Below are 16,327 nucleotides of genomic sequence, written 5' to 3' on the forward strand. Positions count from 1 at the left end.
AGTACCTTTCAATAAATTAATCATCAGCGGAACCTTTTCACGAAAATACTGCACATTATTGAATTTGATAAGATTTAGAAGGGATATGAACAAATCCTCACATTCTTTATGGACAAATGAGGTGCATGGGTGACTCAAGACTTTTAGAAGCCACATCATCAACCATTCAGTAAAAGCTAAAATAAGAGAAAAAAAAACTTGAATCACAGTTTTAAGAAAACTGATCATAAGGATATAAGTATTAAATGAAATGTCATATAACTTCAAATGAAACAGCAAATTTTATGTAGTTGATATCAAAAATTAATAAACTCACACAAACTCTAATTAAAAATCGAATTTATGAGATAAAATAATAAAATTTTTCTGTAACAAAAACGCAAAATTGAAACACCTACCTGACGATAAATATTCGTCATCTTTTTTCTCTGTGGTTTCATGGTCTTGCTCACAGGATGAATTTGAAACAAATATGTGAGGTATTTCTTTGAAGGAATTTCTTACATGATCAAAAAAGGCACAAAGAGTTTTGTAGTTAGATGAGTCATCAGAAACTGGAATTAAAATACTTTAATACTTCTAATTAAAGTAAATAAAACAGCACAATTAAAAAATGTAATAAATATATCATAAAAGCCACTGTATCATGATATTTAAATTATTTTTTGTACTTTATTATTCTTTATTTAATAATAATTCTTTCATCAATATTTTAAATAATTCTATCAGAAAAACAAAATACAACCAAAAAAGTTAAAATCTCCAAGAATAATCAAATTCAATTCACAGTTTTTAAAAACTCTGGAATATTCTCACAGTATCTGATTGAAATGCAGCAATCAGTTTCTCAACTTCTAAATATATAGTTAATATGAATTTTTAATATGATGAAAAATTTATAGTAAAAAATTCAGTTGGTGCAGAGTTGGAAAATATTTTTATTAAAATCTAATTTTCAACCCTTTGCTTGTGGTCGATAACAAAATAAAGAATAAAATTGGAACAAAACAAAAGTTTTCAATAAGTTTTTTGTGATATAATTTCACTAAGTATTTTTTTAAAAAATTATACTGATTTTACAAAGAAAATATAGATTATCTAGTAGGCACAAAAAATCTTACAATATTATAAATCATTTGCATCATTTCTATGACTCAGCATAATTTAAAAATATAAATCTGAATAGTCATTTATAATGTTTTTTAACACTTTAAAAAATAGATAAAAATTAAGAAATATTACGAAATATTATAAATAAAAACTGACTTACAATTGCTTAAATCCAAAAAATTATTAATGATTGTTATATTAAGTGTTTTACGAAATTTCTTATCGGAGAAGTCATCATGATCCATGACCTTTGTTATGCATGGGAATCTAAAAGGTAATAAATGTTTTATTAGAAATTTCAGAGATATTGTAACTAATTTGTTTAATAATAAACCTTTAAATAATTACTGTTTATATAGTAACCTTTTTTAAGCCAAATTAAATACATAATATACTTTTTAACTAAGTAAATTTTCCATTGTACACAGCACACATAGTAAGAAGAGAAACACCTTTAATCTAATGAACAGATTTTCACATATAAAGAACCAATCATCAGAAGAACCACCTTCAAGAAACCAATCTTATTTTTCTAATTAATTTATACTGGCTTGTGAGAATATTTTTAATTATACTGTAAAGTACGAGTAGATGTCATATTTCAAAGAAGTATTCTTTGAAATATAAATCGTATTTCAAAGAAAATAGAAGATCAGTACATATTTCAATACCACATATCAATTTGAAATATGATATACAATAATTATAAATATTATGTTATTCTTGTACTGTTCAGTGTAGAATATGTTTAGTACCTACTGTTTGATGAAACAGTAATAGAACTGTTCAACACTGATAAGTGTAAGAGAACAGTCTAAACCATATACTTCTAACAAAATAGTATTAGCAGGGAAGTAGCAGACGAGAATAAGGCAATTTGGACTGATAGAAAATTTGTATATTAATTTTTTTAATATATATCCCACCTTTAGAATATTGTCACCCAACTATGTGCCTGAGCATTAAATGAAACTATGATTCAAAACTTTAAGTTGAATTCCATGCCAACTGAAACCAGAATTGAGTTTTATGAAGTTTAAGCAATATACTTGTATTTAGTATCATTTCAAATTAAATTTGTTCTAATTTATGAATTCAGGAGTTATTTTTAAGAGTTATGCATTATTATAGTAAAATTTAAAATAAATAGAGGGCATTCATGATTTTGACTTATTCCACCAAAAAAAAATTTTCTATTTTAAAGAAGAATAAGTTATTACGGTTTTACATATAGGATTTTATATAAAACATTACGATTTTACATATTGTTTAATTTATAATGTAAAATAAATTGTTCCTGAGTCTAATTATTCAGTGATTGCTTTCACAAAAAAAAAATTTTTTCGGTAGAAAGTTATCACAAATATATATTTGTACCTTCTGTTAAAATTAATCTTTTAAGTCTATTTTATTCATTACATAAAAAAACTTTTTAACTTTATAACTGATTTCTACAATAAATTCTATATGTAGAATCATGTTATAATTATATTTTTGAAAAATAAATTTAAAATAGAGTTTTTCATATAACAGACAGGACAAAGCTAAATGTCCCTGCAATTACACAAAATGTAAACAAAGCGGATTGCCCGGTTATTAAAAAGGATCTCTAGGAAAGTAAGCAAGTGCTAATGATTCAACCAGTTCCTCCACTGTTTGAACATACTGTTTTATACAAAGCTGTGCCAGTTTTATTTGATAGTGTGTTTAGTTTATAGCTCAAAGCTTTTTGAGTGAGTAATCAATATGGGGAAAACAGCAGCAGAAAAACTGAGAGAATATAGAGCAAGATTGCCCCAAGGAGAAAAAAAAATATTTGTAAGAAATATAATGAATATAAAACGAAAATTTATTATAACAGAATTATTTTGAAGAAAAACCTTAACAGAAAAATTGATAAAAAAGAAGACAAAGGAAAAATATCGGGTTGTTCGGAAAGTAATTTCGTTTTTCCGACAAAGGATTTAATTGTATTTTTTAGAACTCAACTTTACACTTAAGCCGCATTATCATTATATGTTTTGAGAGCTGATATAGCAAGGCTTGTGTGTGGCAAAGTTCAATAAATTATAAGCAGTAGTTTTTGGTTGGTGCCCTTTTAAATATGGAGAGCAATAAGTACCATTTTCGTCATATTTTACTTTTTGCAAATAACAACACGTGAGATCGGTGAGAGGCTGAATTTATCGAATTCAATTGTTTATGACCACTTGAAAAGCCTGGGTTCAACCTCGACGCTCGATATATGGGTTCCCCATGTTGTCACGGAGAGAAATTTGTGTTGTCGCGTTGACGTCTGTGATTTGCTTCTCAAACGTCATGAAAATTATCCATTTTTGAAGTGCATCATCACTGGGGACGAAAAATGGGTTGTCTATAACCAGGGTTGGCAGGTTTTTGACATGTGACAGTTTTTGACAGTTTAAANGCCGCATTATCATTATATGTTTTGAGAGCTGATATAGCAAGGCTTGTGTGTGGAAAAGTTCAATAAATTATAAGCAGTAGTTTTTGGTTTGTGCCCTTTTAAATATGGAGAGCAATAAGCAACATTTTCGTCATATTTTACTTTTTCACAATAGAAAAGGTAAAAATGCTGCTCATTCCAGAAAGAAATTAACCGATGTGTATGGAGAAGATGTGTTGACAGTACGCCAGTGCCAGAATTGGTTTGCAAAATTTCGATCTGGCAATTTTGGTGTCAAAGATGCACCGCAATCTTGAAGGCCCGCTGAAACTGATAAAGACACAATAAAGGCATTAGTTGATGCAAATCGGCAAATAACAACACGTGAGATCGGTGAGAGGTTGAATTTATCGAATTCAATTGTTTATGACCACTTGAAAAGCCTGGGTTCAACCTCGAAGCTCGATATATGGGTTCCTCATGTTCTCACGGAGAGAAATTTGTGTTGTCACGTTGACGTCTGTGATTTGCTTCTCAAACGTCATGAAAATGATCAATTTTTGAAGTGCATCATTACTGGGGACGAAAAATGGGTTGTCTATAACAATGTCAAATGCAAGAGATCATGGAGCAAAAAAGATGAATTAGCTCAAAGCATTTCAAAAGCCAATATCCATCAAAAAAGGTGATGCTGTCTGTTTTGTGGTATTTTAAAGAAAAAGTTGCTTTTGAGCTTTTACCGTATAACACAATAATTAATTTGGAAGTCTACTGTCGTCGGTTGGACAAACTGAATGATGCAATGCAACAGAAAAGGGCAGAATTAATCAACAGAAAAGGCATAGTGTTCCACCAAGATAATGCGAAACCTCATACAAGTTTGATCACTCGCCAAAAGCTTTTACAGCTTGAATGGGATAAACTGCCACACCCACCATATTCTTCAGATCTGTTGCCTTTGGATTATTTTTTGTTTCGGTCACTACAAATTGTTTCGGACTATAAAATCTTTACTTCAAATGAAGAGGTCAAAAATCACCTGAATCAGTTTTTTGCCAGTAGAGACCAATAATTTTATGAGCGTGGAATCATGCTACTACCAGAAAGATGGCAAAAGGTGTTGGACCAGAATTGTCTAAATATAATTTAATAAAATATTTATTCATTATACGAAAATTGTCTTTCATTTTCCCTCCAAAAAGCGAAATTACTTTCCGAACAACCCAATAAAAAGGCACTGCTACAAGCAGTAAAAATTCAAGAAGGATATTCTCTTTATGATCTCCAAGAAATGTTGAACTGTATCTCCAAGAAAATGTTGTACTGCTCTATGCAGACTATGTGAATCTGTAATCTTACTACCAAAACAAAAGAAACAGCCTAGTAACAAAGTTTGTGATGAAACCAAAAAACTTGGTATAAATTTCTACTAATTTCATAAACTTTCTTACCAGAATTCTGGTAGAGCTGAATGCCTGATTGTCAGAGAAAATGGACAGAAAGTCAGAAAGCAAAAAAGTACTTGCTGCACCTCGATGGAAGCATATCAAGCTTTAAAGTCATTGCATCGAACATAAAAATTGACAAATCTAAGTTTGCTGTTCTACGACCTATCCATATTTTATGCATAGATAAAACAGTACATATGTGTGTACATGCTATTCATGAAAATGTGAATTTACTATTAAAATCCCACAGTTGATTGCCTGATAATTATATAGAATTACTAAATATAGCCACTTGCGACAATTGATTGTATGAAAAATATGTGTGAAAAATGTAAGAATAATTTCTTTTTTAAGCAATTTGAGAAAAAAATTTTTGATCATAAGTTAAAGAGCCTGTAAAATGGTATCAATGGAACAAAAATAACAGTAGCAAAAAATGTGCCCAATTTTTAAATTAAGGCCCATTGTCCGATGTAATTGATGAGTTTGATGGCCAATTAGAAAGGGCTGTATTATCCTGCTAAGAAAAATCAACAAAATCTCAGTATTTTAAGCACCTTAGGCAAAATCCCATTAAGTGTGTTTTACAAGTAAACTTTAGTGAGAACTTTACCATCCTCACTCAAAGATGTTGCATGGGTTTACATGTCAGATATTATTGCAGTGCTGCCAACTCTAACTTTAAACAAATAAGTGCCACAGTGATATTTCCCTTTAATTATTTATCAGATTTGTAAAACGTCCCCTCTGTTTCATTTCATATCCCCTCTGTTACATTGCATTATTTGGGCATAATAAAAATCTGTTAAAAATATTAAGTAGTCTAATAATAATTTATTTTACCACGAAATGTGATAATTTTAAAAAAAATTACAAATATTTAGAATGTTCCAAATCACAGAATTTAACGTAAATTACAGTGCATGTCAATAATGAGGGATTTTATTAGCCCCCTCTCTTACAAGTAGTTTTAATTAATTTGCAATTTAATTATGAGGCTCTTTTATCATTTTATGCCAATTAATTAAACATTGCATCCTAAAGTAGCATATTCTTGCAGAATTTCTTATTTTCTGATATATTTAATATATTACTTAAGTAAAAAATACTTTGTGTCGTTTCCCCTCTGTTACGCTTGAAATTCAACTTAAAATAATTGAAACAGTTGTTTGCGTCTTTGAAACAGTTGTTTGCTTTAAAAATTCCATGAACATTTCTTCCATGAAAATAATTTGACAACTGAATAAATCAAATTAATTTTGATTAGTTTTTTTTTATATTTAATTTTAGTTGCCAGGTTTTAAATAAAAACTTATAATGTATGAATAGTCCTGATAAAATATTTAGTCTATCTATTTGGTGACTTCTCTTTTTCGTCCAGCTGAGTGAAAAGTACATTAATATTTTTAATTTACTTAGAAAGTAGACCAAATAAAGTTAGTTTGGGAATCAAAAGATGGTTAGTTAATACTACATTCATCAATAATAAAAAAAATATCCAACGAAAAAAATATTCAATAGTTTATTTCATTTTAGTTTCGAAAAAGACATATAATATATTTTAACAGTAACATTTGCAAAGTGTTTCCAATAATGTAATATTGGAAATTAAGTAGTGTAATACTATTATTTCCAATAATGTAATATTGAAAATTAAGTTCCATCGGATTAATTTCCAAAAAATAAATTGTTTCTTTCAGATATATTGATCTTAAAAATAAACCATTTGGAAACATAAAATAAATAGAGAAATTTCAATACTAAATTTGAATGCAATTCCTATCTTAAAATCAATTTCTGTTGATGACTGACAATCTTAAAATTAGAATTTTTTAGCGCCGTAAGAATAAACATCTTTTACAACCATGGTTACAGTGAATATTTTCGCACGTAAAAATTTCTCTAATGATTTTTTTGATTGGTGTTTTCTCTTTTATACAAAGTTAGATAAAGCAATACTATTCTACCTTAAGTAATGTAACCATCACATGCAATTTCATTTTATAATCAATCCATCACAATGTTAAACTGATGTAAACATTAGTGATGTTGACACAGTTTTATTTCCAATCCTTCGAATAGATCTTTAATTTTGTTGCTTCATTGCTGGACCTAACATTTGTTTTTTGAAGCAATTATAAATAAAATTCAGGGACATTTCATCTGTTGTTTATATTTTAATTTCGTACGTAAATATCCATGGTTTTACGTTTAAGCATCTGAGAACATGATTTCTATTAATATAACTTTCCTTGCTACTAAATGAATGGGAAAAAAATAAATAAAATCTTTATAGTCTGACAGAATTTTGCAAGTAGCAGCATTAATTCACTATGGTTTATTTTAAGTTATATATATAGCTAGAATTATATTTTATAAACTGATTTATACATACAAAATAATTCGAGGAGCTTATAATATATTGAACTTAAATTTATTTCATACTATTTATTTATCTAGTTGCTTTAGTTTTGCATATCGATTTTTTTAAATGTATTTTCTGACATTTTATACACTGAAATATGTTTCTATCATTATATATCATTAAAGCTTGGCTATCAAGATGTTTATCATTTTAATGTGAACAATTTTAATTGCTTGCAAACAATTACAATTTTTTCAAATCTTACTTAATTTTTAACGTATTTTTCTTTTATTTTTGTGTAATAATTAAATTATCTCAGCTGCAATAATATTTATTTATACTAAGTTTACTTTGGGGAGATTTCTGTATTTGTATCTGCTCATATCTACTACCTTCGCAATGACGTCAAAGTATTTGTTTAACTTTTAAAAATTTCTATAGCAATTTCAAATTCTTTCTATTTTTTTTTTTCTGTTTATACTTTTTAGAGACACTTGTTTCAAGCTTTAAACATAAATTCTTCTATAAATTCTATTATTAAAAAATTTTAAGTTCCTGCTTTTCGTTATTTTTTTAGTATAATAATTTTTAAATTATTTGAAAAAATTCTACTGTTTTACTCTCAATTCATAATGCTTTTAAATTTTAGATAGCTAGTTGGCTGTTTGTAAATGAGTTTCTTATCCAAAAGAGTCTTAAAATCTATTAAATTTACAAACTCTGCACTTATTTCTTCGCATGCAAAAATGCCCAAAACTAAAAAGATAGCATCTGAAGGAAAAAAGAAAATTATATCTGAAAAGGTGAATCTAAATTTATTTTATATCAAAATTTTTATAGGTTTATGCTTTTACATTGTATAATTACAATTACTTTGCGTATTAAGTTTTGATTTATATTCTATGCTTTTTTTTTTAGATTTAAATATATTGATGTTTATCTATTTGAATAATCTTTTATTCAAATTGCTATAGTTGTTTTCTTAAATTTTGTGGAAACTTGTTTAATTTCAAAAAGAAATATTTGCAAAATTGAAGAATTTTTGCAGCTGTATATGCGCACGGTGGGAAACCATATTGTTTAAATCTGGATGTAGGAGATGCATGGACAGCTTTTTGGGTTTAGATTGCTGGTCAATATCCTTATGAAACTATGGATCGGGGATTGTTAGGTATTTTACTGTAGAGATAAATTTTTTTTTGTTTACCTAAATCAGATTTTTTCCCTTATTCTTTATAGATATTTGAAGAATTTTAAATTTAATAATTAATGCAGTGGTCTCCCTAAGTGTTTTTAGAAGGACAGCCCGCCCTTTCATCCCTATACTTGTGTCCTTTTTGTAAAAATTAGCCACTATCCCTTAAAAACACTGCCTTCTTACTCATATTCCGTTTAAAGAAAAAATAACTCATTGCTTAAATAATAATTACTCACTAGTAAAAGTATCTGCATTAATAAAGTACTAGTATATACTAGTAAAAGTATCTTAACTACAGTTTAACTGTGAGTTTTGTATTTAGAGTATTCTAAAATTTGACTGAGTAATTCAGAGAGGCGATAAAAGATATCAAGAGAAAATTAAGTACAGAGTATGGCTTAGCAAATAACATTGCATAAGAGAAATTTTGAAAAATGTATACTGGCTCTGAATCTAGAGAAAACAAAAGTTAGAGGTCAATTGAAGTTTGCTCTTCCTAAATTAATTGTTGTTAACCTAATTACCTTAATTAAAGGATGCCCTTTCACATTTCCTCACCAAGTGGTGATCACTTCAATGGAACATACCTAAAAAAGTGGCTTAGTCATGCAGGACTTGCATGACCTCCACATTATAGGGTCACTAGTTTATGCGCCTTTGGATGCATCAAATAATTTTGGCTCTTAGGGAGACATCAGAAGCACCCCTGCCCTCCTTGAGCACGTTTCAAAATCGTTTTTATAATGACTTCAGTGGGTGCCACTTTAAATAACTCTCTCAGAGGCACCTTGTTAGGAGTGCCAACACTGCTCTCACAGTAAGAAGGACAGAGACTATAAAGAAGAGAAGGAAAGAACATCCGTGTCTTATCCGGAATTCAAACCCATGACCTTTCTGAATTAAGGTAAGCNTTTTTTTTTTTTTTTTTTTTTTTTTTTTTTTTTTTTTTTTTTTTTTTTTTTTTTTTTTTTTTTTTTTTTTTTTTGTGATTTTCACTCTCTCAATGTAGTTTGTGATCCCATGTTTTATTTTAAATTTTCATCTTCGTAATGCCTTTTATCATCCCTCTGAATTTGAATTTTGAAATTTCCTGTACAATTTAACTTGTCTGTTTATTAAACGTCTCTCTGTAAAAAAACAGCAAACAAAATTTATCGATTCATTAAATGTCTGATGGTAAGGATATTTATGTACTGCATGAACTTTAAGCTATAGAAATTTATTTGTAATAATTAAATAAATTGTCCTTCCATTACCATTTTATAAATTTGAATTTTTTAAAAAAAGTTACCAACTGAAATTTCCTAAGTTTGACATTTTTAGTAATTGGCTTTGAAGATTATAATAGTCGAAATATTAATCATTGAAAATGAGTGTAGCATTTTTGATTAGAGTCAAAAACACATTGCTTTTGTTGTATAAACTGTCCTTGCTGAAATTCTCATAAAATAAGTCAAATTTGTCAGAGTATTGAATGCTATTCTTCACCCTTCATAAGTTAACCAACAAGAAAAAAAAAAAACTTTCTACGAAATTTTCTGTACTATTATGTTATGTATCAGAATTGACTAAAGTGGTTAAATAGTATGAAGGGGTAATATAAACCCCTTTGTGAGTTAACCATGTGGGAAAACTATTAATGAACATTATGTACGTCATTCTTATATGTGTAAGAATAAAGTGATATATATATATATATATAAATATGCTCTCCTCCGTAAATTGACAACCTATCTAAGTTGGCCAATAAGAAAATGTACTGCAAGTGATCAACTTACACATGTTTTTTTGTATTTTTTATTCTTCATATAGCAAAAGAAATTGTACATACCATTCTTTTTTTTTTATGAATGATAAAACAAAAATAATTTTTCGATTATTATTTTGTATTTGTATCAAAAATTTCAGTTCTATAGTCTTTCAAGTATTTATAAATAATTTTTTTTATAGGAGGATAATTGTACTTCTAAAAATGGTGCTGTATTTTTGAATAATAAAAGTGAAATCATTTTGAAAGTACATGCAAAACCAGGAGCTAAAGAAAGTGCCATCACAGGTAATTTTGAATCTGTTTTATACAAATTTAATTTAATTATTTCTCGATTAATTTTTTTCTTTGCATCTTCAAACTAAAATGAATATGCAGCTAGTTTATTTTATTCTGTTTTAGTTAAAATTCTACCCAACTCATCTAGGTTTTTATAAAAAATTAAACTCAGAAAGCAAATCAGTAGTGTCAGTCACATTATACCTTGCTTCACTATAGGTAAGAAAAGTTAAGTAGTTCCAAGTCTACTAGCCACAAAGTCAAGAATTGATTATCTATTGTATTTTTCAAGGGTCAAAGTACAAAATTTAAATTTTAGATACCTCTAGGAAAGCATTTAAATATTTCATGTTACTAAATGTAATAGTGTTCAAAAATATATTTCATTTTTGTAGTGAATGTAAAATATCTTAAGCCTATTGAATAATTATGCCTGTGTAATAACTAAAATATGTTAAGCTTTGTAGTACAGTTTTTTTCTTCTAAAATCCATTTGATTTTAAGTAGTAGCACTTTGTTTACGTTGCACTACAGCTGCCCAATGGGCTATTGGCGATGGTCTGGGAAACATTACTGAGGATCCCATTACAATTTTGATCCTCTGTTGGGGAGATGGCGCCTCCACTTTGATAGCCCAACTCATCTACGCACGAAGTGAAGCACTTTACAGCAGAACAGTTTTATGAGAACCGATACCATGCACTCTCAGTCCTTTCATATGCTGACCAAAATAAACCCCTACCAGCTCATTGATCACAGCCAGTGATGCTTGACTTTGGTGATCTACTGGAAACTAGAGTTGGGTACTGATTTGGTGATTTGAATCACTAAGTTGCAAATACTGAATCAGATTATTTGAATCACTGTAATTCAAACCACTGCAACTCAATTGTACTCTTTGACAGCTGATCGAAAAATCAAATGAGTCAAATCAGAGAGTGCAACATCATTATGCTCTTGGACAACTGATCAAATTATTTCATTTTAAAGATCAAGGCAATGCAACTCAATTATAATCTTATGCCTCTTAAGTCTTATCAGTGTTTTCGGTAATTTTAATCTGATTCGAATCAACTAATTCAAATCAGGTTGTGCAACTCGATTATATTCTTTGACAACCCACCAAATAATTTAATTTTGAAAATCAAGGTAATGCATCTAGATTACAATCAATGACAGACTAGCAAATAGTTTAAATTCAAAAATCAATGTAGTTCAACTTAATTATAATCTTTGAAAAATCAGATGATTAATCAGTGATTCTAATTAACAGATTCGAATCAGACAGTTCAATTCGATTATACGCTTTATTCAAATCAGATTAATTAATTTAATTTTTGAAATTCTAGGTAATGCAACTCAATTATAATCTTAGGTCTCTTTAGTCCTTTCAGTGTTTTGGTGATTCAAATAATTTTTATTAGAATCAACTCGATTCTAATACTTGACGGCTTTTTTTGCAATCGACAGTTGATAAAGGAAAAAAGAGTAAAGGGAGTTCTAAGTAAATTAACTGAAACTGGAATCTAAGTTGAATAATGCTTTGAATCATTTGATTTGAATCATGTTGACTTGACTCATTATTGATTTTTTAAGTAATATTATTGAAATCAATAATCTGAATTACTTGATTCAAATCACTAATTCAAATAGTGATTTGAATCCCTTGATCTGAATCACATTATTCGAGTCCCTTGATTAACAAAAGTCGCACGATTCGAATCATGTGATTAAATCTAATCATCATTCGATCTTCATTGTCCTGAATAATTTGCATGAATTGAATCTGATCAGAATTATTAATTCAAATCACTCATCTGTATCTGTTTTGAATATTGATCGTTTGATTTATGAGCTCTGAAATTGGGCTAAATTTTTACTCCAATTTAATTTAATTCTGAAACCCTGCTTACCATTTCTTTTGAACATTTAACAACAGATTTAGTTATTTATAAAAGATTTACTCATCAAAGTGTTATTAAATTTACACATCACAAATTTAAAAATAGTTTTTAGAAATAGTATATTTTTTATATACATAAAAGAGGCAGCAAATTTCTGCCCAGGCTGGAAGACCAAATTGGTTAGAATTGGGCTAAATGTTTTCCTAGGGTTAAGTCAGTGTCTCATTTTGGAGAATCTTTTTGAGGTACATCTTGCACTTAAGATTAACTTCATGCATGCTTTGATACGATTTTCTTTTTAGATATTAGCGATGAAAGCATCGGTGTTCAAATAGCTGCACCCCCAGTTGATGGTGAAGCTAACAAAGAGCTTATACGCTATCTGGCAGAAGTATTGCAATTAAGAAAGAGTGACGTCAATCTTGAAAAGGTATTTATAACCAATGAATTAAGAGAGCTTCACAGCATGTTATAAAAATTATACTCTTACACCGCATAAAAAATAAAATTTGGCTTCAAAATATGAACTTTACAAAAATTAACTCTAACGGAATTATGGAAAAAAGTATAATGACATGTTCTAAAATATGTAAAATTTTCATCTATAATCAAGAAAACTACCTTTTTATTCAATCACTTGAATAAGCCGAGTAGTCAAGGATCCTGAAATATTTTTTAGTGTCGGCAGAAATTTTTTCCCAAATGTCTTTGATAGCAAAGACAAGATCCTGTTTGCATTACTATTGCGTGCCATTTTTATAAGCTTCACAAGCTAGAAGTCCCCATAAGTTTTCGATTATATTAAGATCGGAACTCATCTCCGGCCAGTCAATTAAATGTACTGAATTAGTTTCAAACCAGAGTTTTGTGCTCTTAGAAACGTGTATCGGAGTATTATCCTGTTGAAAAATATAGTCCCTTGAAGTAATCAGTGGTGCTTCAGGTAACAAACTTTTTCCTAACATATCAACATATTTGTAGGAATTAATTTTACTGTTGATAAAGACTATTGGGGTGGTTCCATTTTCTACAAAAGCGCCTTAAACCAACATTGTGCCATCACCATATTGATGTTTGGCAAAACTTCTTTGGTCTTTCGCAGATCATACTAAAAATAATAAAAAAACATCAGGTCCATCGAGATTGAACTTTTTTTCGTCAGAAAAAATGGCAAAAAATCCATTTTTGACCGAAAGAAATGTATTTTTTGATAACTCTTCTTCTCTTATGTTGATTTGTAAGAAGTGGACGTGACTCTAATTTTTCATCAAAAAGATGAGAATGTTTATGTAAAACATTTTGTACAGTCCTTGATGAACATGGTAAATTCAAATTTTGTCTAATTTTATTTACTGCTTTTTTCTGGCAAGCTCTCTTGACACCTATTGTTTTCTGTCGACGAGTGCAAATTTTTGGTCTCCCAGTTCGTTTTTTCATGCCATGCATTCTAGGATTTCTTAGAAAATTGTAAACTACTGTTTTAAACCTCCTGATTCTCCTTGAAATTTTCCGTCCACCTAATCCATATTCTCGAAAAGCAACATGTTTCCCTTTTTTAGAATCAGAAAGATGAGTTCCTTTGAGCATCATTCAAATGTCGTAATGAAAGTTGACGAGCGCGAAATTTCTTTCACCAACCAATCTTTTAATCCTAATTGTCATTTTCTATTTTCAAATATGCACATTTTTCAATAAATAGGGAAGGAAAAACAATGTCTTAATACTTTTTCCAATATCATTTGGATTTAAAACTCAAAATTTAAATTTAAACAGATTAAAATTTGGAAATTTTAATTAGTTTATGCAAGAAATAATTTAATTTTACTCCTATTTTATTGTGACTTAGAAAAAGTTGCCCATGATTCCGTTAATAAGACTTCTAGAATTAAGCGATTTTTCACATGTCCATATACATTTCACGCTCACTGTATGAGACCACCACAAATATCACTCATTTTTATGATACGCTGCAGGAAATCATTAATTTTAAAACAGTGAACAAACTTAAATAAGTTTTATTTTCTAAAATAAATCAAAAAGTTAAAAAAAAAGAAATATGTAAAGGGAATGAGACTTAAATCTATTTGCCTTCATAAGAAAATTCATAATGCTATGCAGAAAAGAATTATCTGAGAAGCTCAGGAAATTTAATTTTTTAAAGACTCAGGAAAGTCGGAAAGTGGAATATCTAAGTTAATTAAAAGTTTTTAAACTGCTGTTCATAATGCCTTAAGCAAAAAAAGAATCTTATGCAAAATCTAAAAGAATGTACTGAAAATATGTACCGCGTACTCAAATTCATATTTGAAACATTCATTCGTCTTTTAATATGAAAACTTATTTGTCTCATTCATTTTCTTATTTTAAATTTCGGTTGTTGTATTGCTTTTTGTGTAAATAAAAATATTTAGCGAACTGTATCTAATTTCATTTATATTTTTATAGGGCTCCAGATCGAAAGAAAAGACTGTTGTAGTTTCAGATTCTTCTTTAGAAAATGTACTATCAAAATTAACAGCTGCAAGTAGACAGTGACATTTCTTCATTAGAAGCTAGTATTGAACTCTGTTCTGAGGACAAGAAAATTATTTTTTTTTCATATCACCTTAGGAAGTAAAACTTTTTTTAAGAAAAATATATGTATAAAAACAGAATTGGACGTTCTTCTGGAGAAGATTTATTTCATCCAAAATGGTAAAAGAAACTAGAAAAACAAAAACCAACCTAGAAGAGACTCAAAATATTTCATAGAATTTGTTGATAATTCCCAAATGTTTTTTAAAATTAGGTTTAAAAATTATGTTACAAAATGTTATTAAATGTGTCAGTCTTATATTTATCTTATAATTAAATTTTAAATTTTCGAAATTTAATTTTTTAACGTAACAACATGTAATTTATGTTAGTACTTAAATTAACATTTATCCTTTTTTTATTTTGATTAAATGTTTAGTTTTAATGGAAAGTTTATTTCTATGCATAGCTTTTCCATTAAAACTGTGATATTTCTGATATGATTCTAGCTCAAAAATTTTATTTCAAGAAATTAGTAATATTTTATGGAAATTTTCTAATTTATTTATTAATATACGAAATATTTTGTTTGTTGTGTCATACAAATATATTTTTAATTTAATGAGTTAGTTTTCAAACTGCGAGCGTAACATGACAGTGCTTTCTAGATCTTGAAATATAAACAGCCTTGGATGTATTAAAATGCTAGCTAAATAGTAAAAAAATAATTAAAATACAAATATTAACACTTATGATTAATACTACGATTTACATATTTTTTGTTTGAAGCATTGTGACGGTTTGTATAATACAGATCTTCAAACTACCTCATATGGGTAGGTAGATTTTAAAGGCAGGTCGCTGTTTCGGGGCACTTTTTGAGAAAACAGCAGAAATTGTATAATACACTTTTAATGGATCATTGCTTAAGGCACTGGACTGTCATGTGGCATTTGATCCCTGGTGATTACCTTTTTCAAACTCTGAAATCATTTTTCAGAAATAGTGTACACTTTTAACAATGCAATTTAATTTTTGAATAAATTTTTGAAATGAATTTTTTTGCAAATGTTAGAGTTATAAGTGTGCAAAATTATTGCACTCTTTTAACTCGTCCCATTTATCAGAATATGATTGCTTTATAATTAAATATATACGCACATCAAGAAGTTATTTATAAATATTTATTATGAAAACTTTGCTCTTTCAGCTTATTATATAAGCGTATCTGCTAATTTGTACTGTAATTGAGAAAAAAAATTATTAATCGTTATATTTAAGTTTTAAAATATAAATCGTTGTTTTATAAACAATGAATAATATAATAACACAAT

At 28.4% G+C, this 16,327-nt stretch overlaps 2 protein-coding genes across 3 annotated transcripts in view; one reads left to right on the forward strand and one right to left on the reverse strand.

Moving 5' to 3' along the window:
* The window catches only part of LOC107456358 (serine/threonine-protein kinase ATR), a 101,573-nt gene extending 94,739 nt beyond the window's left edge, over window positions 1–6,834 (reverse strand). Inside the window, exons 1-4 of the mRNA XM_043049703.2 lie at window positions 6,727–6,834; window positions 1,271–1,377; window positions 399–554; window positions 6–176 (exon numbers count right to left, since the gene is read on the reverse strand). Of these exons, the coding sequence (XP_042905637.2) occupies window positions 6–176; window positions 399–554; window positions 1,271–1,355 (412 nt within the window). The 5' untranslated portion in view covers window positions 1,356–1,377; window positions 6,727–6,834. The remainder of the gene's footprint in view (window positions 1–5; window positions 177–398; window positions 555–1,270; window positions 1,378–6,726) is intronic.
* Window positions 6,835–6,955: 121 nt separating this feature from the next.
* On the forward strand, window positions 6,956–16,050 carry LOC107447426 (UPF0235 protein C15orf40 homolog). 2 transcript variants are annotated; one of them, XM_016062343.4, is made up of 5 exons: window positions 6,956–7,150; window positions 7,980–8,133; window positions 10,479–10,584; window positions 12,782–12,909; window positions 14,925–16,050. In XM_016062343.4, exons 2-5 carry the CDS (start codon window positions 8,002–8,004, stop codon window positions 15,012–15,014), a joined length of 456 nt encoding a protein of 151 aa, XP_015917829.1. In that variant the 5' UTR covers window positions 6,956–7,150; window positions 7,980–8,001; the 3' UTR covers window positions 15,015–16,050. The 2 variants fall into 2 exon arrangements, with proteins under 2 accessions (XP_015917829.1, XP_071039569.1); XM_071183468.1 differs by having other exon boundaries at window positions 6,991–7,279.
* Window positions 16,051–16,327: the final 277 nt, after the last annotated feature.

The sequence above is a fragment of the Parasteatoda tepidariorum genome, chromosome 7 (genome assembly GCF_043381705.1).
Source record: "Parasteatoda tepidariorum isolate YZ-2023 chromosome 7, CAS_Ptep_4.0, whole genome shotgun sequence".
Taxonomy (NCBI): Eukaryota; Metazoa; Arthropoda; class Arachnida; order Araneae; family Theridiidae; genus Parasteatoda; species Parasteatoda tepidariorum.